Source organism: Ruditapes philippinarum, unplaced genomic scaffold, assembly GCF_026571515.1.
Source record: "Ruditapes philippinarum isolate M1 unplaced genomic scaffold, ASM2657151v2 ctg16391_1_1_1_1, whole genome shotgun sequence".
Classification (NCBI taxonomy): domain Eukaryota; kingdom Metazoa; phylum Mollusca; class Bivalvia; order Venerida; family Veneridae; genus Ruditapes; species Ruditapes philippinarum.
In genome coordinates, this window is record NW_026857791.1 from 14,570 (window position 1) to 39,786 (window position 25,217).

The 25,217-nt window shown below is 30.9% G+C and overlaps 1 protein-coding gene across 1 annotated transcript; it reads left to right on the forward strand.

Annotated features, from left to right (window-relative positions):
- Positions 1–863: 863 nt before the first annotated feature.
- Positions 864–23,501, forward strand: LOC132751073 (outer dense fiber protein 2-like; the record flags this gene model as incomplete). The annotated part of the gene is given in 10 exon segments (XM_060741182.1): positions 864–1,016; positions 3,412–3,522; positions 3,988–4,110; positions 9,336–9,365; positions 14,741–14,896; positions 17,207–17,394; positions 17,864–17,993; positions 18,448–18,654; positions 21,161–21,232; positions 23,385–23,501. Coding segments are annotated over 9 exon segments (1,134 nt in total), but the record flags the coding sequence as incomplete, so codon positions are not given.
- Positions 23,502–25,217: the final 1,716 nt, after the last annotated feature.

Here is a 25,217-nt window from a genome sequence, read left to right on the forward strand (position 1 = left end):
TATTCATAAGTTTGTTTTCATTTATAAAAAAAGGAGAAACGTTTCTACGTATAATGGGATAACAATATTAAATAGACCCTAGTCAGTAAAATTTGTACAAATATCATGATGAGAATATGCTCCGCTTGCTGTAAAGTATTCTATCATTTGATAATTATTGTACCTTACATGATACGTGTTCTTTTCAAGTCAAGAAGTGGGTGTTATTGTTCAAAGATTAACCAATTATCATGTGTTTTAATATTTCAATGTTAAATTTGAACATATACATATTCTGTAAAATTTCGGGTGCAATATTTCATATTAATTTTAACGACGGCGTTTCAGTTAAAGTCATGTTTATAAATTTCATGAATTCAGGGTGAACGGTTTGATCAATTTTTTTCCCAGATTTTCCCGTAGTCAAGCCATGAAAAAGACCTAGTGCAAAAACTATCTTGATGATTCTAAGTCAGAAGTTACGGGGTTGTTACACTTTATGTGCTTTGCCCAGAAGCAAAATATTTCAAAAGCGACGCCATATAATTTTATTTATTGGACTAGCCGATTCTCTGTCAACACTGACAAAGTGTAAAATTTTATAGTTGAAATTGACATCATGGCGTATTTCAGATAACATATCGAACGTTGCAACACAATGGTACAAGGTGCTCATTGCAAATTTTCTCGGTTATTTCACAGTTATTTCAAATCTTGGCGAACGGATTAATCAATTTTTTTAAATAACATTTGAGTGGTCAATTACCAACACTTGTCATGATTAAACTTGTTGTATTATTTAAGTACGGCATCAGACAGCATTTAGCCAATATATTTTTTCAAAGTTAATTCCCTTGAATACTCTTTAAATGGGATCAGCGACAACCAATGGAATTGAAGGATTCCGAACTGGACGTAAACAAAAACTTGAGCATCTGTCATGTACTCGGCGGCCTTTTATCATTAATTCCTGCAGAAAAAGATATGAACACTATTGATATTTTGGATTTTTAAACGTTTTTATTTAGTTTGAAGAGGTAAGAACAATTTCTTTGCACAAAATCCCTTTAAAATGTTGCAAAAAATGGTCTGAACTTTGTCGCTAGGAATTTGACATGTCTGAACCGATCGATCTGGACGGAATAGTAGAATTTTTATATTGAATGCGATTTCTTAAATATGTTGAATCTAACAACTCGATTAATTTGAAACGTTTGTGAAGTAAAATATTATTTGCAGACAACCGAATCATTGAAATATTTACATATGTATCCTTTATTTGGCTGAAAAAAATTATCATCAGTATCAGCAACTTGTCACAACTTGACAAAAGCGCGCACTACTTAAAATACACAAGTATTCGGATAGGCATAAAGAAGAACATTTTTATGTTTTATCAAGATATTTTAATGACCTGAATAAATATGAATGTTTGTGAACACTTTCTTACTAAAGTACACAAGTAATAATGACCAGAATTATGTCTAAACTCTAAAAAATTAATAGTCAGGACTGTTATAATCCCTCTGGCTCTACTGATCAGTGTTGATCTTTATAATATCACTTTAACAGACAGGAATATATTTACATTGATATGTTTAACATAGCTCCTCATATAAATTATATTAGGCCTAAAAAAAAAATATGTCTGTTTCGGGTAACCCAACCCTACCTATAAAAATGTGCCGACCCTAACTATTTTTTCCGTTTCTGAGCAAAAAAAAAAATATTCGTTAGCGAATAGAGAGTTACAAAGGGCGGATAAATGCGAATAGAACGCATGAGATGCTTATTATGGCTTGTTTGTTTAAAAGAAATCACATTTTCATTAATAGTTCAAATTTTTATAGGGCCTTCAGTGTTTGATATTACCGATTGTCCTGCAAGTAAAAAGTCCAACGCCGCCGATCGGCAACCCTCTCCCTTACGCTGATCAAATCTCTAAACATCCTGTCTTTCTGAAAATTCCACTCAAAATATGCAGAAATTTGTAAAAATATGTTTCCTTATTTATTCTTATAGATTTAAATCATAGTCTGGGGGAATATGGAGTTATATTAATACAAAAAATCGGCAAAATATTCTATAATCACATATTTTCACGACCTACTTCCTGTTTGGTTTTCGGCTGGAATTCAGAGATGAATGAGTTAGTTTAAGTAAATAAATTACAAAACATAAAATAATCAATTGATTATATGCATTAAATGTCAAAATGTCATTTGAGAATCATCATCTAATTAATTTAGCTCTCAACTCAGTTTTAACATAGAAAAATCAAAGCAACCATTCTGAAATAAATAGGGGAGGTGTGTGAGGAGCTTGCAGCAATGTTGAAGCTTGGCAACACCACAAATGATATTAACTCAAGTGATATCCAACTTAAATAAAGTGGTTTTGTATGTTAAGGAATTCAAGGCCACGAAGATGGTTCTGAGATTTGAACTGTTTTCATTGTGTATTACTCACCTGACTTTTGTTCCATGTTCTTATTGTTTATTTTAAAGTGATTAACTTATTTTTTTAATGTAAGAGATTTTCCCCAAAATGTCATTTTTTCGCGCATTTTTTTCCCTACTGAAAGGCCAGGCCTTTTCCAAAAAATTAAAAAAAAGCCCTGCAGAAATAGAAAATAAGGCAATCTCCTAGATTAAACCCCGGTGAATATTTGAAGTAGAATTTCTTCTACATAATGAACTAGAGAAAACGGAATGAACCATATATTTACTCCTGGTTTAGACCCCGAATCCAAATTATAGACTTTGTTAAATTGTACCATAGTGTCAAAATATACACTTTGTAATACTGTAAGAGCTTCAATATGTCAGCACTACAATTTTTAATTCAATGAAATGTGCAGTATTTATTGCATGAATATCAACGTCTAGATTTTTTAACTAAAACTTTGAAACCCAGATCACAGAATGTCATTTAAGCTCTTTTATTGTGCTTAACTCCTAACATGCTAGCAGAGGATTGATCTGCCCTTTGCAACCAATGTAGACTCAGATCAGCAGAATTGCAACCATGCAAGCTGATGAGAATCTGTTTGCTGTTCATGTTAGAGCCAAACTTCAAAGTAGTGCCTGTAGTAAACAAACATCAACATTAACACATAATTGGGTATATTGTCTTTATTCAATATTGAAAACATTAAATGGCATTAAAGCTATGCAGATTTTAATCAGAATTATTGTTTATATGATAAAACATGATAATACAAAGGCAATGACAGTAGTGGAGGAAAGACTGCCGTGTGCAAGAAAACACTCTGAACTTACGGCAGATTTTGAAAAAAAAATAATAATAAAATAAAATAAAATCCCTACCTACCCTACCTAGCAATTTTGGGAAGGTTACCCTAAACAAACAATTTTTTTTTTTTGGCCTTATGATATTTAAATATAAATAATGATATCTTTAATTCATCAGATGCCTGGGAGTAAAGGGTTACGGCCAACATCTCCAGTCCATGTACATGTGGATGACGATGTTCCGGTGCACGTCCATGTCAAGCAGCCAAAGAAGAAAAAAGGCGGAGTTGTAAGTTACCAGTGTTCCTCTGTAATTGTTACCTATAAATTAAAATCTGTGCCACTCAACACAAAACTCAGACCTTATTGTGATCTAGATTCTAGACCATGCATCTTTTTGTTAGAAGTTATAAGCTACAAAAGTTATTTTAAAATATTAACACTAAGTCTGCTGGCTGAAACATATTATAATTTATACCCATGCAACCAGGGCAGGCCAGGATCAGTCAGGACATCTTTATCATTTGATCAGGGGTTGGCACTGTACACCATTCTGTTGGTTTACATTTTGAAATTTTCCCTAAATATGATTATGGTTTTGTTGAGATTTAGAGGCATTTTAGTAGCATGGGAAATGGCTAGGTAAATCATTATTTTTAATGCAAATTTATGAAATTATCAAACATCCTTCACAATCCTCATTTAATAAATTCTATATACATAAATATAAAAAAGATTTGTACACCTTTTACAGACCAGTACAAAAAAGTTCACAAAGAGTACAATATCATCACGAGCTCGGAGTAAGAGCCCGTCTTCTGGACCATGGGTTCCTCCACCGGCAAAAGCTACAAAGGGGTCCAAAGTCTCCTGGCAGGTGTGTAGATTATCTCCCTTTATTACTTTTTAATGACTTGAATGGTTCTTTCCTCCTTGCTAAACAAAGCTTAAATTGTCACCAATTCATCATAGTTCACTTTATACTAGGTGTCAGTCCCATATATTGATATAAAAGTGTATCTTTTATATAGAATTTCTTTTGTTAAAAAACTTTGAGCTGAATAAATTGTCTTGAGTGTAATTGTAACAATGTTCACTTGAATCCTGTTATAGAATACTTTTAGTATCATAGGATCTGTTCTGAACAAAGCAGCAAATTATAAAAATAAAATAGAGATACATCAGAACTCTGCAAACATGGGTTTTTCATGTCTTATCTTAGGGGTACCAACAAATTTTGCATTGACAGATTGGTAAATACAAATACAAATGTAATTACCTCAGCATTGGCGGTGACAACTTTCTAGTAAAGGGTTGTGCATCAAAGTTATAACAGTAAAGCTATAATTCGGGATTAGACTGGAAAAACCCACATTTGCTGAGTTCCGGATAGCATCTTTTGATAAATTACTTTTAATCACCTTTTACAATGTAATTGATTTTTGAAGTAAGGTGAAATATACATACATTGTAAAATAGAAACTTTTTCTTATTTAAATATGGATTTTAAAATGTAATCTCAAATTTATGGGCAATGGTTTCATAAAAATTCTTGTATCAAGTTCAAAATTCTGTTGAAATTGAACATGCATTGTAACCCTTTGCTAGACATGTAAATTATTTACATCTGTCACCATTTTAAGACAAGGAAACATTTTAGGAGTCCATTCCCTATGTGTGTGCACCTGTTTCCATAGATGTTGATCACCATTATTTTAAGATAACTAGTAACAATACATGAAATAATTATGTGGAAGGGTGTACACTTAGAAAATATATAACTATTTAAGTTGACAATTTACTAGATTAGAGTTCAAAATGGCCAGTTAGCTCAGTTTGCAGTGGGCCTTGAAATTTTTTTATTTCACATTTGACTTACTTAGTTAAACTTGCACTCCTTTTAAATAGTTATAGCTTCAGAACAATTGTAATTAATGAGTTGAGTTTAAAACAAGTCAAGTTTGTTATGAACGGTTCATCTGTCTTTATAATTGGTATATAAATTATAAAAAAATGTATATTATATAGGTATCATCGTATGTAATATTACAAACGTAATGGTAGTCATACGTTACCTTTGTTATTTATAATTTTATGCTTGTATATATATACACACATTGTGAATCTCTTATTTGTGTCTGTGATTTTTTTTATTAAAGAAACGAGCAAAAAAGGTTGCCAAGGTGGGATTGTAGTCGCTATTATAACTAAATGACAAATAAAGAGCATGTTTTCTTTCTAACTTCTTTGATTTTATCATAAAGTTTAATAACTCCGAAACTGCTTCTAAAGCAAGTTTTTTTTTATTTTCCTTATTTTTTTCTGTGGGTGAACAGTTTTATTATCTTAGTTGGATAATTTAGGCATAGGCAGTGGTCTGGGAGAATTTCTTACAGTTTTATACTAGTTTAATTATGCTTACTTTTCTGACCTTTCTAATTGTTATAATTAGTTAGTATTAGATTTCTTCTCTTAGAAACTTTGAAAGTATTGTTTATTTTTTAGAGCTTTTTTTTCTTGCCTTTGTATATATTTATATATATTTATGGCTGTCTATTGGTAAATGGCTAGCTTTTCCCTAAATCTTAATCATATTATTAATTCACCAATGAAACTAGTGTAAGGAAAATATAACCGCAAAATTTAAAGATGTCCCAGCGGAGACTAACTGACAAGTCAGAAAGATAAAAGACAGTTCCTACTCCTCCCTGCTGATTATCAAAAGGGTTTGGGAAAGGAGGAAAAATCTCATTTTCAGTGACATTTTAAACATTGTTACTTTTGGGGCACACTTATCGATGGTCTTTGGTTTCCAGTCTTCGAAGGTCCCTGGTCTCAAGTGACCATTGACCATTGATTGGAGACTGTTGATTACCGATAGTATATGTATGTTGTTTACCATATGACTGAAATAATGTTGGGAAAAGGCGTAAAATGAAACAAACAAACAAACAAACCAAATTCACAGTTCTTTGCAACTATTTGTTGCAAAATTTAGCCATACACATACTTGGGTACAGCACACTTTGAGCATAGTTCTTATATATTGAATTATAACCTTGACCACTGAATGATTTGTTGATTTATTTTAAGGGTCAAGTTGATTTTCTTAACTTCTGAAAATTTATTTCTGATCATAGAGCAGCATCATAATTGATTTATGAACACTATCTTTGGGCATGGCGAAGTGGTTAAGATCGTTGATTTTAAACCACTTGTGCTCCTAATCGCTGTTCATGGTTCAATTCAATCCCGCCAGGAACATTGGAGTCAGTTAGTTTACCCAAAATTGGTGGTTCTCCACAGGTTCGTGCTTGTGCCCAAAATAATGCATGGAGGGGCACCTTAAGTCTTTCTCCACCAGAACATGTAAAGCTGGAAATTTACCTTATGACCTCTACTCAGTGTATTGATTCAAAGTAAAATTCAATATACACAAAAAAAAAGAATACCATCTTATTCATTTTGTATTGATGACTATAAAATTTAACTTATGATCTGATAATAAATGAAGGGGATAATTGTAATGCAATGTACATTACTGTCATGGCTGCTTTAATAGTACTAAATAATACAAAATGATGTCTTTTTTTAATTGTTGAGAAATTTGATAGATCAAAGTTCAATTAATTTCATGTTATGAGTTGTGTAAATGTCATTGTAGATGATTATTTTGGTTCAATTTTTTTTTTAAATCTTGTTATTTTGTGCCAGTGGGCAAGTCCGTTTTGCAAAAGTCGATCAAAGGGAAAATACAACACAGGACGACATAGGAAACAAAGAGTGTATATTAAAGTATAACGTCTATATGTTTATGCATGTCAAAATGTAGCATGAGTGCATGTGGTACTCTATCATTCATCGTGTACAGGTCAAATATAATTGAGCGGCGTAACAACAAAACCAACATAGTGGGTTTGCGACCAGCATGGATCCAGACCAGCCTGCGCCTCCGCGCAGTCTGATCAGGATCCATGCTGTTTGCTATCAGTTTCTCTACTTGTCATAGGGTTTGTATGCGAACAGCATGGATCCTGATCAAACTGCGCAGATGCATAGGCTGGTCTGGATCGATGCTGGTCGCAAACGCATAACATTGGTTTTGTCGTGACGTGGCTTATTATTATGCTTATAAGCCACAAATTATCCACAAATCCACCTTTTTATCTCCCTTAATCATTTGTTCACTTTGGTTTTCATTGATGCTAGAGATTTTGTAAACCAGTCTGAGAATTAAGCATTTTGATTGGTCAGTTTTGAATTTCTGAAGTTTAAATGAATTAGAATTGAGATACAAGAGTTTTAGGCTGGTTTACTGTTTCTGGAACTTTGATTCATCTAAAAGTTACCTTTTGCATCTGTCTAATGCTTTTCAATTTATGATTTGGTAAATATTTTTCTTGAAATTGATTTTAATAATAATATGTACATGTACAACCAATTTCACTTTGATTTTTAAAGGCATGTTGCCCATACAGTGCCACACATTTACTTGTCCATCATATTTGTTTCTTTTATTTTTGTATTACTTACTTGTACGTAATTTACTTAAATGACTTTTATATCTGTGGAGTTGATATATATTAAAGGTATAAAATGGAAAAATTGAAACAAACAAAGTTGAGCTGTGCATCACCAATTATTTCACTCACAATGTGTAATGTTTACTATTATTCCAATTTATTTGCATATCCCAACTCAGTTATGTCAAGTGCAATGCTGAAAAGGTATTTTTAAATTACAATGTGTCAGATTAAAAAAAAACCAAAAACACAAGGTGATGCACATCACAATTTGTAAGTTTTATTGCACAATAATCATTCATGTAAATGTTCATGCAATTTAATGATGATACAGTGAGTAATATGTCTGCTTAAACTTCCTGAAAAAAACAACAACAGGATTTTCATTATTAACAAATTGCTGATCCATATCATCAGTTGAAATGCTGATGAAATTGATCTATTATAATGTCCCCCTTGACCCTTGGCCAAATGATGGTTGTTTTCATTGGCACATCTGTTACCTCGGAATAAAAATGAAAACCGTTTGAAATATATCATAAATGTCCTGATGAAAAAGGCATTCACTAGGCCTTGCTCATATTTTCTTCTGTAACTTTAAAAAAATAGAAAGAACAAAAGCAGTGTAAACCAGATTAGAATAATGAAATTTATAAAACAAATGTGTGGTAATAAAGTTGCTATATATGGAATACATAAAACCCATGAGGTACTGCTATAGTGACTTGGAATCACCTTGAAAAAATTAATCTGAGTGTGCTGGTTTGTTCACAGTATTGGCTGAGAAATATTGATTCAGGCCACCATCAGGTATTTGAGGCTACAACATTAACAGGTGTTTAGGAACAGATGTTGCTTTATGCAATATAAATGAGAGGATTCTCTCCTGAGTGCAATAACTTCACTTCTCTTGGCCAATAATTATCCTGATAATCCCTGACATGACAGTTGTGAAGAGAATTATAAATTTATAGATCTATATCATGATTCATTTAGTATCATTAGGAATCAGTAAAGACTGTAGATTATATGGGCATCTTTGTATTGTTATTTTATAAGATATTATAAAAAAATTTTGATTGGGCAAATCAATCTGAATTTTATTTTCCTACAAATTATTCAATAATTATCTTTTTAAACAAAAGGTCTTTCATAACCACGCTGTCACTAATTTTCTTAAGATTTTTTTTTAGAGAATATTAGAAGTAAAATGAAATTTGCTAAACACTTGACTTAGTTGTATGGTTTATAATATTAAATTTTTAATTCAGTTGTATTGCTATGTACAGAAGAGTCTTGAGGTGTTGAAGTAACCCTCAACACATCCCAATCACTTTTAAATTATAACAATGCTTTGTTTTTACCAACAATATTATTACTTTACATAAAAACATTCTACAATCCCCTTAATTTTTCAGTCGAAACCAAGCATTCAATATTCTATCAACAAAATAGCTTTTTAACTGAAATATTCTAAAATGATATTCATTATTTACCTTGTTTTTTGTTCATTTTTTTTCTTCATTTGCAGAAAAAATTGATCAAATGTAAACACTATTGTTGTTTTCTGAACATTTAGGTACCGGAAGTTGAATCTATAGCACAGACGGTATGAAAGTGTTTTAAAGTTGCATTTGTTTAAGTTTGATATTTACTCTATAGGCTAATTTAATTATACGTTGGTTTGGCATTAGAATTTATAATGCTATGATAGTCCGGAGATCTGTCTATTTAGCACTAAGAGTATGCTACCTCCATGCTGAAGAGTCCACAAGACTCACACTGGCGGGCAAAATTAGTGGCCATTGCAGAATTTACTACCGGGTTCTTCAATACACTGAGCCATGGTTGATAAAAAATTGTTTACGACCACTCATGATTGATACATTTTTTCTGGCTACTCTAAAAACTTTCTTCAAGCTTCTTCTTTTCGAATTGAAGGATCGAACTTTCCCTTAAGTATTAAGGGACTCGATGTCCTCATGTTAGTGCCTATATACTCTGAACAGCCAAATGGGATGGCTGTAAAAGTTCACACCATATTTTATTTCAATGTTTTTTTGTATCATTATAAGACTGGATTTTCTAATATTTATATCAATGATAAAAATATCTCATTGTTTTTCAAGTCAAGTGCTTTAATATGACATTATTCCAGCACCATTTATCAATGGATTGCATCATACTTTATGATGATGTCATTCCACTGTTGTGAATAAAGTTGTATATTTGTACACATACTACTAATTACATAAAATTATATACAAGAAAATAAAGATTATTAGTTTTTGTTTTAAATTTCTCTACAATGTAGGATTCAATATTGTATGTACTGGTAATGTTTGAGAAAATAAAATGCTGGCAATGAGTCTTTACAAACAGGAAAATATCCAACTCAGGGCTGGGAATCAAAACTACGTCGTATCCTACAAAATGTAAACAAACGCCGCCATCTTGGAACGAAAAATGTATGTTTTTGTTTATAACTTTTTTTGTTGGAAATGATTGAAAACCAGATATATGTATTAACACGCTACACTATTTTCCGCTTCGTTCGGTATATGTTGCTTGCACAACTATTTTGTAAGACAAAAGTTATAGCGAACTTGCAACTCGAAGCGGAGCAGAATTTTTATGAAATTGTGTGGATACGACGCAGTTCATATTGCTTTATCTATCGTTTTTTCTTTGAAATCAATTATATATTTGTTTCAAAGTTCACCATAAACTTCAAAACATAATTTTGCATCGTTTACTAAACTTTCATTAAAAAGAGATGTTTATTTTTCAAGAAAATAATGATTTTTACGAAATGATACGACGCAGTTGTAAATAAAATATGATACGACGCAGTTGTATTTTCATTGCAGGCTGCATATTGGTTAAATTATGTGATAGGTATGCTACTAACATCCAACAACATTTCTTGTTTACAACTTTTGTCAAAAGCAGAGGTCACTCATTGGTTCCATAAAAATGGAAATGTAATACAATTCTATTAAGGCTGCATTTTAGTACCTATCATAAGCATCTACAAATTCCGAAAAGCTGTATCAAATGCAATATACATTGAAACACGTGATCGCACACCCATATGACAACGTGTTTCAATGTTGCCTTAGCATGCTTTTAAAATTGTTCCCGTGAGTTCGAAATGTGAGTGATTACTATTTTTGATACAAAATTCAATATTCCAGTGTAACCTCTCCAGACCCCGTATTAATAAGGTATGACCTTTAAAAAAAAGAGAAAGAATATCAAATTTTGAAAAGGTCTCTTGCTATCGGAAGAGAGCTATGCGAAAATTGCATGCCTACCTTTGTTACTTGTAATTAGCCATCATTTCCGTCAATTCCGTCTTTACTTATGTCATTTACGTGTTCATTTTCTTAATAATCGGTGAGAACAGATGAGCTTTATTATTTGAAACTGAACATTAAATTGTTAAAATTATAAATGGTTAAGCTACAATATATTTTTGCAAGTAGGTTATGCGTTCCGTTTAGTCATTTTATGTTCAGCGCGGCGGAATTTTACCGCTGATTTTGTCGTACATGTATTGCATTTCTTTATCGCCGATGGGAATGTATTTTCTATATTTGCACTTAAGTATCATTCTTCTCCATTAAAAACTTTAAAGTTTCAAAATCGAGTTACATATGATACAACTGAAGAAGGTGTCCATTTTGCAAAGGTATTTTACGCTGTGCACCGATAAATTGGATACAGATATAGGCAGACATGATTTTTCAACAGTATTTGAGAAGTTTTCACAATATTGAACAGAAAATTTAGGTCATCGAATTTTCAACAGGCTAGAGACATGGCATCTTAACATACCTTTATACTAAAGTGTGATTTTTATTTGATAATAAATTGCCTGACAACTTAAACAAAAGTTTTCAGAAAATGACTTCACAGAGGATAACCCCCTGTTAACATTGAAAATTTCTCTGCTAGTAATACCGAAATAAGAAAATTAAATGATTCAAATATTTATAATCTTAAAACTTCACACAGATGTTCATAAAAACCTGCTTATTTGTACAACTGATGTTAACAAATTTTGTTGGGAAAAAAAATCAGACAGATGTGTCCGACCGAGGCCGAGCTGTTTATGTTTACTGAATTCAAATCACTTGAACTGAACTGCTATGAATTCGAAAACCACCAGGGACTTTTTATTCTTTCGTGTGGAAAGCCTATCAAGCTAGTTTCAAAATGTCGATGGTTCTCTGCAGGTGCAACATTTTGCCTGAAATAATGCACAAAGGCGCACCTGAGGTCCTCGCTCCTAGTAAAGCTAATGTGTAGAGTGAAAGTTTGAAAACAAACCACAAAAAGCAGTCATTACCCAGAACATGCAGAACCACAGTTAACCTAGAGCGTAGATAGCCAAAATGAATTCAAGTTAATAGATTTCTACATTTCTTGCGAAAACAATTAGGGATAACATTGAACATACAGGAAAATATAAGAAATTATTTCAGATATTATGATCAATTAGGTAACTGAAAAGTAGCTTCCGCAATGTAAACTTTCAAATTAAATGTTATATTGGACATGACACAATGTATTCTAAATAATCAAAAGCAACAGAACATTGCTATACACCGCAAATGATCTGAGCTTTTTTTATCTAGCAAAAGTGATTATTCCATAAAATAGAAATAAATTGCCAAAATTATCCCTGTTGAAAAGACTGCCAAAATACAACTGCGTCGTATCACATTTTATTTTCAACTGCGTCGTATCATTACGTAAAAATCATTATTTTCTTGAATTTTTATTGAATTTGAATATTTTTGAATTTTATTGAATTTTGTATCAAAAATAGTAATCACTCACATTTCGAACTCACGGGAACAATTTTAAAAGCATGCTAAGGCAACATTGGAACACGTTGTCATATGGGTGTGCGATCACGTGCTTCAATGTATAATGCATTTGATACAGCTTTTTGGAATTTGTAGATGCTTATGATGCAGCCTTAATAGAATTGTATTACATTTCCATTTTTATGAAACCAATGAGTGACCTCTGCTTTTGACAAAAGTTGTAAACAAGAAATGTTGTTGGATGTTATTAGCATACCTAGCACATAATTAAACCAATATGCAGCCTGCAATGAAAATACAACTGCGTCGTATCATATTTTATTTACAACTGCGTCGTATCATTTCGTAAAAATCATTATTTTCTTGAAAAATAAACATCTCTTTTTAATGAAAGTTTAGTAAATGATCCAAAATTATGTTTTGATGTTTATGTTGAACTCTGAAAACGAGTATATAATTGATTTGAAGGAGAAAACGATAGATAAAGCAATATGAACTGCGTCGTATCCACACATTTTCATAAAAATTCTGCTCCGCTTCGAGTTGCAAGTTCGCTATAACTTTTGTTTTACAAAATAGTTGTGCAAGCAACATATACCGAACGAAGCGGAAAATAGTGTAGCGTGTTAATACATATATCTCGTTTTCAGTCATTTCCAACAAAAAAAGTTATAAACAAAAACATACATTTTTCGTTCCAAGATGGCGGCGTTTGTTTACATTTTGTAGGATACGACGCAGTTTTGATTCCCAGCCCTGCAACTCTGGAAAATATGACTTGGAAACTATAGGCTGAACCAATTATTGTTGTACCACTCCTCAAGCCAGATTATTCCTTTTTATTTCTAACGGCCACCAGTATATGATTTAATTCAGTGACTAAAGAATTTTAAAAAAAATTGTTGTTTATTTTGTTTTATTTTTTTTTTTTTAGTTAAAAGGAAAGGTTACCAATTGATATCCAAGCTTAATGCCTGGTTTTTTGTTTTTGACAATATATTTATTATTGGATTGTTTATTTAATTCAATTATGTTTATGTTTGAATTGGTTACAAAAATGTTGTGTTCATTTTGCTAGTTTTGTTTAAACAATAGAGGGTTATTATGCGCCTTTTACCATGCATTAACATCTGCAGAAGCGCATTTAGGACAGTCGTTAAAAGCCTAGGACCAAATTTGTTTTTTCATTCCAAATTATGCTTTATTTTACTTACTTGTATATGCTTATTGATGATGGGGCATTATATATTCATATATGCATAAATATTATCATTTATGCTTGTTTATGCTTGTTTAGAGTAAAAAAAATTGAATATATTTTAAATGAAAACAAAATTTGTTTAACACTAAATTAATATGTGAATTTCTAAACTCTGTTCTCAAAATAAGTTACTTAAAGAAAAAATTTGCAAACTTAAATTTTTTGTTATAGGTATTTATGATTTTTATGCCCTGCATGTTTTATCTAAAAGAATGATTTGCACAAAAAATTAGAAAAATTTAAAACTGCATTTTTGTATAATTTGTTGTAAATTTTATATAAAAGGGCTTTACCATAACACATTATACTCACACATAAAGAGCACACATCCTATATCAAGACGCACATCCACAATCATGCACACCCAAACTTAGAAAAAAATGCATTTTGATGACAAAACATGTCGTAAATTTAAATATAAGCTTACTGGTATTTATATAATCAGCTCAATTGGCTTTTAACTAATTCATAATTTTGAGAGAAGAAAAAAAAAGATGGTAATTACATATTTGTACAATTTGACAAAACTACATGTGACCATAACCTACTGTCCATCTAACAAAATAAGGATTTGAATTAGTAATTTTGATGACAATTTTTTTTCGTAGAAATATTTTTTCTCCTGGTAAATGGATTGATTTTCTAGATAATCATAATTATCTGGTAATAAGGTATTCCATTTTAAAGTTGATTTTCTTTTTAAATTTTTTTCCATTATGGTGTAGAGGAAGTTTAAATCTATTAAATTTTTAGTATATAGTCTTCCTGGTTTACTGAAGGGTTTTTAAAAAAAAAAAAAATTCTAGCTAATTTTTATAATAAAAAAATGTTGTCGAGGAAAGTTCTTTACAAAATCTTTAAGAGAATGACTGTTATCACATACAGGGCCCCACCCACAGACTTGAGATCCACACCCCGCGGGATGCACTCCGTATGGAAGACCTGAGCACGGACGAGGAAGACCGAGTTCATAGCGAGATGCGAACATATGAAAATAAAATTGAAAACCTCATGAGTGAAGTGGGAACCCTCAAAAATGAGGTACTCAAAATATGTTGAAAATATATATATATCAATTATAATATAATTTGAAAAAAATGCTGTGATGTATTCTTAGATAATACCTATAATCATAATGTATTCTCCCTCTTAAAGAATTATATTAAATTATTAAAAGCATAATAGCTTGTCCCTATGCTTTGACAATATATACCTTATAATTGTAGATTTCCAAAATTGTATAGCCTTTCATTACAATCAAACTCCAAGTTTTATTTTGGCATGAGTAATTGTTTTTTTTGCAAGCAGAGAAACATATTTGATGAATGTTTATTTTAACGAAATATTTTATTTTGTAGCAGCAATGTAATAACTTGTCATCTGTGGTTTTAGCTTTAACAATAACACTCTGAATGCTTTGATATTATTAGGTTAATGTTTTTTTCATGGTGCCAGGCTCAATTAAGCCTGCTGGTCCATGCATTCTGACCTGAAACTCCTCTGTTTCCAGCCTGAATTCAGCAGTTTAATTAATTTTATAACCAAAACCCTTTTAAATAAAAATAAACAGTCCCAAATTGAAATTGGCGCTAGTCAATTATGAAAAATAAGGGGTGTAATAATAATTGACTTTTAAATAAATTTAATTGCATTTTGATTTATCGCCATTTTGTTTTATTCTGATGTGCTTATCTGGTTATGGAAAAAATTGATAGATTGTAAATGCTTGAATTTGTTACTTAGGGGATATTTTTGTTTCTTTGGGGATATTTTTGTTTCTTTGGGTTAGTCACCTATGGATCATTTCATCTCCCTTAGAACTACATAAATAAAGTATTATACTGTGTTATGTACTTGCGTTCTCTTAGAATATTCATATTACACATTACACATATGGGGTACACTGTGTGTAACTAATGCTGCAAAATACCTTATTTTGATATATAAAATGCACAGAATTTTCACTTATATATATCTAACATTATCATTGCTTTGGTTTTGCTTTTGCTAGATTTATTTTTCCTATACTTCTCCCTTTACTGTCTTTCTCGCTCTATACATACATGTAGTTTTAATATTGTTGGAAAAAATTTCAGCTATATCTGTATGATTTATTCTTTTGTCAAAGATGAATAAATTAGTAAATCATTCATTAAAGGTACTGAATATTTTCAATTTAAAGAGTTTCAATTGAAGAATATTTATACTAACATAATGGGTTTGAGGGCTTAGACGGTTTCTTACTCTGCCTTTAAAGGCCTATTATGCCTCAGAAGCAAATACATTTTTACTTCTTTATAAAAGTCAAATGTAGATTTTATAATGTTAAAATTATGGTTTTAGAGAATGCCAGATGCTTGTTACTTGAAGATTATTTAGGCATAATGGGCCTTTAATATATATTTCAATCCTGTATGAAATTTTAGTAAATTAGGAATACACAGTCATTCAGTACCTTTAGATATTTTGAAATTTTAATTTTAGCGGTAAGGATTATAATCTAATTGATATAAAATTTGTTATAATGATGTGTGTGTACAAAATTTATGTAAATTTACAACAGCAAAACTGTCACTAAGATATAAACATTGAAACATAACTTGGGAATTCATTCCATTTGGTGATAAAGTATCCAAGTGATATAATAATCCAGGAAGAGGTTTAATATTTTGCACATTAGTTGCTTCCTTCAATAGTATAATGCATCAAATTGATCCTGGCAATAATTATTACGCCAAACTATTTGTAATGTTTTGACGTCATCTTTATTGACGTCATGTGACGCTGACATAATTTCCTGTTCATTGTTTATTATTTATAGGCATCATGTAAAATAAGAAAATCATTGATTTTGGCACATTTATAATATTTTAATTTATTTCTTTAAAGTTAAGAGAAGAATTTCAACCAGTATGATTTATTTCTCTTAAGCATGATTAAGAAAAAAAAAATTTAGTATATTTCATACTTTTCGGTTTATTTGGGTTATCTTTTTAAATCGATGTCTGTTTTTGAAGTGATAATTTTTTTGTAGTTTTTATTAACACATGAGTTGCAGTCTTTGTTAAAAACTTACATTTTAAAGGTATATGGTTCTGTGGTTCTGAAATATGGGACTTGATATGGTAAAATTGCATAACATGATTTTCTTGCTTTTCAATTTGGATTCTTTGGGTTAATTCTGAAATCTTTGTTTATCTATAGATATAAAGGGAATGAAAATTCTTATGTGTTTAGCATTTAATGTCTAAGCCTTGAGAAAAAAATAAAATTATTTTTCTTTGTTTTATTTCTCGTTCTCTTCTGATAATTATGGTTGAAGGTTTTAATTTTATATTTCTTAAATTACAGGTTGAGTTACAGCGGACACTTCGTGAAAACGAGCGTCAAGAAGACGAATTGAACACGTCCCGGCGTATCCTCGAGGAACAAGAACGTGAACTAGACGACTACAGGGACGAATTGACGCACAGTTCACGAGAAAATAGACTTCTTAAACAAAGTATGGGCATTCTTAGGGACGAGGCTGATGCTGTGAGGTGAGTTTATAAATTTTTATACGAAATGAAAATAAAGTACAGAATTCTTATTAACGGGATATAATCTGTATTAAATTTTACATTGTGATACATAAAAGCTGCTTCCAGAATATGATTAATTTTAATATCATAAACATAATAATTGTACTATTGTATCGTAATGCTATATTTTGAAGTTTACGACACTAACGGAATAGAAAATTTACACCACATAAGAGTACACATCAATCGGTATAATGTTCCTTGAACTACTTTCATCAATTTCCACATTTTTTCATAAATTTATTTATTCACCATATTTATTCATATAACATGTATTACAACAATAGCTCTTAGCCTTCAGTCTTAAAATCTGGAACTTTTATTAAGTTGATGTGCATTTCCAGGGCCAGATATCTTTTTGCTCCATATAGATCATTTACTAGAAAAATCCATTAAAGAAAGTGCTAACATTTTTTTTCCTCTGCAGAACTGAGGCTGACTTGTTAAATCGTGAACGTGAGAAGGTGATGAAGAAATTAATTGAAGTAGAGATGGACGGACAATGTGCAGCTAAACATGCCTCGCAGCTCCGTGATTTAGTTCGTAAATTTAGACAGGTAAGTCGCAGGTAAAAAAAACAATAACAGATGCTGGAAAAATGAAAATAGTTTTAGGTTAATGATATAGTTAGATTGTCTGTTTCGAAGACAAAGTCGCTTAGCTTAATATGAAGAGCATAGTATTTATTATCCATGGGTCACAAGTTTGATCCTCAGGAGAGTGAAAATTTCTTTAAGACAAATTATCTCCGACATTGAGTCTAATGGTAATTTCTCATCTCTCACCTCTGATTTAGAAATCATGAGGGATTAGTAGTATGGTACTTGCAGAGAAATTTGTAGTTACTAGAAAGTTGTCCAGGAAAGCAGATTAGGTTGACCGGCTACCGAGATATGGTGAAACAAATGTGTTAAAATCGAATTAAAACCAAACAAATAAACACACATAGATTATGGATGATGTTTTAAAATATAAAGAACCGTATGTATGACCAATGTCTGTATTGTTTAGGATACAAGGATTTCACAAGGAGATAGCGCTAGACTGGCCAAAACAAAGGACTTACTGTTAGAGAAGCTAGCCGACTTTGAGGCAACAAACCGCACATTGAGACGGTTGCTAAGGGAGCAACACAAACAAGAGGCTGCGGCACTCCGACTCAGCGAGCAACGAGACATGTTGATAAAGAGACTTGCTGATACAGATATCTCTAATGAGGTATGTAAGAAATAAATCATATGAGCCGCGCCATGACAAAACCAACATAGTGCGTTTGCGACCAGCATGGATCCAGATCAGACTGCTTCCACACAGTCTGATCAGGATCCATGCTGTTCGCTTACAAACCCTATAACAAGTAGAGAAACTGATAGCGAACAGCATGGATCCTGGTCAGACTGCACCGATGTGCAGGCTGGTCTGGATCTATGCTGGTCGCAAATGCACTATGTTGGTTTTGTCATGACGTGGCTTATATTTATTCAAGTCTTGAAAAAAAATTTTGTTTGTAAAATGATTAATGTAAAGGTGTGTAAACAAATTATTGTACTGTCGAATGCCTGATTCATTTTGATATTTTTCACCGTTCTTTTATTCTATTTCTGACATAATATTATCACTTTTCAATGAAGTTGCTTGAAAATAAGTTCTTTATTGATCATAGTACAGTATTTGTTTGTCTGTTTTGTTTTGGCTTCATTTATATAAATTGTTTGTCACTGTATGTAACATTTTGAAGTTCTTTCTTATAGCAAGAAATTTCAATGCCATGATTATGTTATTGTGCCCTATTTTCTTGCCCGTCTTCTTACTATATATTCTGATTTTCAAGAAGCCAAAAATTTAGGGGGGGGGGGGGTGTGTGTGTGACTTTTGGACTAATTGGTATATGCAAATATATATCTTTTTTAAAATTTCTATTAGGTTCATATGTTACTTAGATTCTTATCAAACATTTATCTTAAATTCAAGAAAATAATCCCTTGCGAACATTTTATAATTTTATATGTTATATTTACTATATGATTATAAAAAAACAAACTTAATTATACAATTTTTGAAAATTTCATGATAATTTTACCACTCATAGCTTTTCATCGTTTAAAGTATGCAAGTCCGAGGCGTTGTAATTTCCTCATTAGCACATACAATGTATAATAATGTTACACACATATATATTTATAACAGAGAATTAAGGTATGTGTCCAGCACAAAATGGTGATAGAAACCTGCACCTATAAAACATCACTTTTATCATGTTTATCTGATGATATTTTAAAGAGTTTTCAGGACTTAAATTTTCTGATTTGCAATAAAAATAATAATTAAATTAACATTATACTGTTTTGTAACAGTTTGACTTTTGATGTAGACATGTATGTGAGAAGGTTATATAATGCAATTCTATGTGAAATGGCAACAAATATAAAAAAAATAAAATTTTAAAACCTAAAAATAATAACATTTTTTGTTCAAAACACCAAATTCCTCAGTTGATGCATGTCATTTTTGTAACAACATCATTCAAGAAATATTGAACCTTTTGACATAGTTCTGGTATATGGTAAGACTGATAGATCTATAAGCATGTGTATATATTGTCATTGACCAACATGTTTTAATTATACTTTATTGCTTCCTTGGTTACTTTGTATGCTTTATATTTGTTTGAATTCAGCAATTCTAAGAGTCACAGCTCATTACATATGTCACTTTTTGTGTTGTGTTACATGTTGTGTTGGGGGTATGTGTTGTGTTGTGCTAGATTTTGTGTTTGTTTGGGATGTTTGGGATAGATGTTGTGTTGGGGGTTGGTGTTGGGTTTGGCTAGATTTTGTGTTTTGTGGGGGGAAGATATTATTGTTTTTGAGTAGGTTTTGTGTTTGGGGGTAGGAATTGTGTTGATGTTGTTGGTGTTATGTTTGGGTATGTTCTGTGTTGGTATGTTGAAAGATAAAAATCATTTACATTTAGAATTGCAAAAAAAATTTTTTTTTGATAAATCAGTTATTGTTGGGGCTCTGTTTAGTATTTTGTCAATTTAATTTGGGGCGTTTCAGATATACATTTAAGACGCATAAACACAACTTGATATACAAAAATTGTTACACGAATCGTACCCTTTGCTTCAGTGATCAAAAGTATTTATATTTTTAGAATGATAAGAATTCTATTGATAATTAGTATTTTTTTTTTTACAATGACATGGTGTTGAAATTGAAATAGAATGGTTAATGTTTGACGTTTTGTTAATAAATGTTCAATTTGAGGTAATTTTGTCACGGTTTTATGTTCTTTTGCACTTTTAAGGCTACGGGTAAATGTAATCCATATTAATATGCACATATGTATTGTCAAATTGCTTTGAATGTGTTCACTGATGTTTTGTGTGTGAATGGTTATCGGGTTCATTTTATTTCATCATTTTTGGTAATTTAATATTAATAAATGATTCATAAACGTGTTTTTTTATGTGAAAAATGTGCATAGCAAAATTGTGGAAAAAAATATCAAAAAAATGTTTGAGTTAGCAGAAGTTTTGAAAATTTCCCTAAAAATGATAAATGGCTTTGTCTGGATTGAAATATGGACAAGTCCATTCAAGATATATAGGGTGGAAAGGGTTAAATGACCATCTTTATCCCCTCTGCTTATATTATATTTATCTATGCATGAAAAGGGGTGAGGATTAAAATAGTTATGTATATATATATTTTTTTTTCAGCGCCTACGTTCTGAATTACTTGACAGGGACAGAATGATCGCCGAATTGCGGGTACAAATTGAGTCAAATCGGGTAAGATTTCTTCATTAAAGTTTTTTTGTTTGGCTTGATTTTGAGAATCATACCATATGCCTGATAGAAGCTTATTTTCATATGCTTATTGGGTTTGTTTGGTGACTGGTGTTATTTTTACCGTTACAAATTTAGTTTGTTTAAAAATTAGTTTGGAATATAACTTACTTTTAAATTCATACTAGGATTTTATGCCTTTAATTTGTACTTTTTATTAGTATTTGTTGGATTTGTGTGTATGATGTATAATTCATCTATGGTCTTGGGTCATAATGTTGAAATTTGGGACCAGTCTGCTACTGGAGGTCTTTCATTGGTCAGTTTTGAATTTCGCATTTGAATGATCCATTCAGAAGTGGGTATTAAGGACTGGTTCCAAGTTTCAAGAAGTTTGACATTAAATCTTTATTAATTTTCTGTATTACAGAGATATTTTTATAATTCTTTCAGGCTGTTTTATTTTCAAATTTGTTTTTAAGCACAAATATTCAAAAAATAGTGAGATCTTTTACTCTCATTGTAACATTTAGGTTTAGTTTATCCAGCACTGAGAATAATCGAGCATGTCTGACAAACAGCTTTTGTCTAAAGTAAAAATGATGTTTGTTTAATTATATAACATAAAATAATTTGTTTTCACTTTATTATTGAAATGATACACAAAAAAGATATGATCAGAGAAACAAATAATTAAAATAAATGTAGATTGTTGTGTATATTCTAAATATGACAACAGTGATTTTAAAATTTTTGAATGTTTTTCTGTTTGTAGATATTTAAATGGTTGAAAAGGAGGTTATCTCCAGTAATATTTATATAGTCATTTCCCAAGTCACAGTTTCACTTATATTTTAGTTTTTTTCCCCTCATCAATTTTATGCATTCTTTCACATTAAATCATTTTAAAGGTTTTGAGGTACATGTACTTTTGTTCACTTTTCTCAGATGTTTTTTACCATCATTTTATGTTGATGTCATTATTGATGAATTAGAGTGTATTTTATGGAATATGCTTTATGCCCACTGTGTGCATTTTATAGCATCAAATGAAGAATGTTCACATTTTAAACTTTATTCATTTATTATAAAAAAAGTAATTTAGTTTTAAAAAAATCCCCAGACATGTAAAGTGTAGTATTACATCAGATTTCAAGATTATTTATACAAAAAATAACAATTCACAAAATTAATAATGAATTTTTTTCCTGCTATTTCAGTGTTTTTGTGGGATTTTGTTCCTTAATTAATGACTTTCAAAGGTTTAATTTTTTTTATAGAATATTTCAGCAAGTGAAGCTTACTGCACCCTTTAACATTCATGAACGATATGTTGTCATCTGACTTTGATAATAATCAGTTTTACACTGAGCATATAATTATGGTACATCGTAACATGTACTTATTAAATGTATGCTTTGATGACAATATTAAATGAAAACAAGAAATATCATTACAGCCTTGGCCAAGATCTGAAAGCACCTATTGTTTAAAGGTATAACTCTACAAACATTTGAAAATGTAATCCTGCATTTTGATTGGCTAGCTAAAATGATGATGTCACTAATGATGTAATGTCTGATGTTATTCATCTGAAATGGCATGAAAAAAAAACAACAAAGACAAATGGAATCAAAGAATATTTTTTTCTATATTTTATGAAGATATTTGTCTGAAAATGCCATTTCTGGTGATATAAGAAAATGCCATTTCTGGTGATATAAGAAAATGCCATTTCGGGTGATATAAGAAAATGCCATTTCTGGTGATACAAGAAAATGCCATTTCTGTGATATAAGAAAATGCCATTTCTGGTGATATTTGAAAATGCCATTTCCAGTGATATAAGAAAATGTCTTTTCTGGTGATATAAGAAAAAATGCCATTTCGAGTGATATAAGAAAATGCCATTTCGAGTGATATAAGAAAATGCCATTTCCGGTGATATAAGAAAATGCCATTTCGTGTGATATAAGAAAATGCCAATTCTGGTGATAATAAGAAAATGCCATTTCTGGTGATATAGGAAAATGCCATTTCTGGTGATATAAGAAAATGCCATTCCGGTGATATAAGATCAGACAAGGGTTCAAGAATCATTCATAGTATCAGTCATTATATTATTTTATGACTATATATATACATGTATATCTAGGAGGAAAATTTGGCTCTGACAAAGCTGCAGAGCTCCCTCGAGTCAACGCGGGGCCATCTACAAAAGGAACTGCGTATGAAGGAAGCCGACTGTAATCGGATGGCTGTACAAGTTCGGGTAGGTATAAGTCACAGTGTTCGTTGAAATCTCCCGTCACCATTATATCACCAAAACCCATCTACAATATACATGTATGTCTAGTGTAGAAACTGATCTCAATTAGTTGGCTTTGAAGCCTTAGTATTTTTAGTAGGATTTTAGCCTGTCTTTTTTTTTTTTTGGACAAAATATTTTGATAGATTTTAGTTTGGCTCAACAATAATTTTGAACACTTTACATAGATTTCCTGTTTTTGGTAGAAATTGTCTTAAAATGGTCTTGTTTTTGTCAGAATTTATGCAAACCTTACCTTATTCTTTATTGGGAAAACATGTTTCAATAGATCTTTTTAACCTTTTTCTTTCAAAACACTTCAGTGTTTCAATAGATACCTTCTTCAAATTTTCCGAGCTGAAGTTGTAAAAGTTTTTCATTTCCATGAATTAAACTTTAAAGTAGATGATAGTTTTGTAAACTATTCATGTTTTCAAAAAAAAAAAAAAAAAAAGATAATAATTTTGCACACAAGTTATTAATCAAGACCTGAACATCAAAAGGAACATTCATCTCGAAAATTATTTTCCAGTCCCGAAAGTAAAAAAAAACATCATTGAAGTCCCTTTAAAAAAGTCTGAATGAGACAGAATAATTGGCAACATGGACACTTATTTTTTAAGGCAAGCCATTTAGAAGATCATTCCACATATTTTTATTCATAGCTAAGATATTGAAAAAAAAAATGTCAGAATTTTATGCATTTTAATATCTTGTTTGTTGCTTCTTATACTTTCTTTATTCCATTTTGATTCATACCATATACATGTACATAGTTGAATGCCCCTGGAGTAATGCACATGTAGTTACTTAGTCTAGTGTGGCCATACAAGTCATGAATATCATGTAAAATAAATTTTAAAGGTCAGTTAGTCAGCTTTCTGTGTTACACATTTTGTTATTCTTTAAAGTAAAATTTGCGATTTTAGGAACAAAGTTTAAATAGCAATTTTTATCCTCATATAAAAAGCAAAATAATTGTTTTGTTTGATGATTGTTACGTTAACAATTATGTCACTTGCCATAGTGTTATGGTCACACTAGTAATGTATAATGCATTACTAGTAATAATCTAGTACATTTACTATGTAGACATTATCATTGGTTACACTTTGGTAGAAGTGGGTGGAGTTAAGCTACTAACATAGTCATGTGGCAGAAGGGCGGAGTTTAACAATTTGATTTGCCTTATATGGTAGAAAGGCGGAGCTTAATAATTTTATTTGCCTTATATGGTGGAAAGGTGGAGCTTAACTACTTGATTTGCCTTATTAGGAAAAATTATTTAGCTTTTGCTGATATTTTTGTTTATTTTTTGAAGTACAATATATTAATATACCTTCACAATAGTGCAAAGAAATACGAAGTTGGAAAAACTCAGACTGGGTATTTATAGATTGGTTTTTGAATAATTTTACATTTTCATGATATATTTAGTCAACTGTATTTTCACCTCTCAAAATTGCCTATGCTGTGAATTTAATATCATTTAGATTATTTTTTTGACAATTAAAGAAAAATTAATACACAAAGATCACATTTCAGCTTTGGAAAATAAGAAAGAATTTCTTGCTTGATTGAAACACGAGGGCACTAGTGATTTCATATATTAATACCGTTTGTTAATATTATATTGTTAAAGTAAAATATTTCTAATTTTTCTTGAAAACAAGAAAGAAG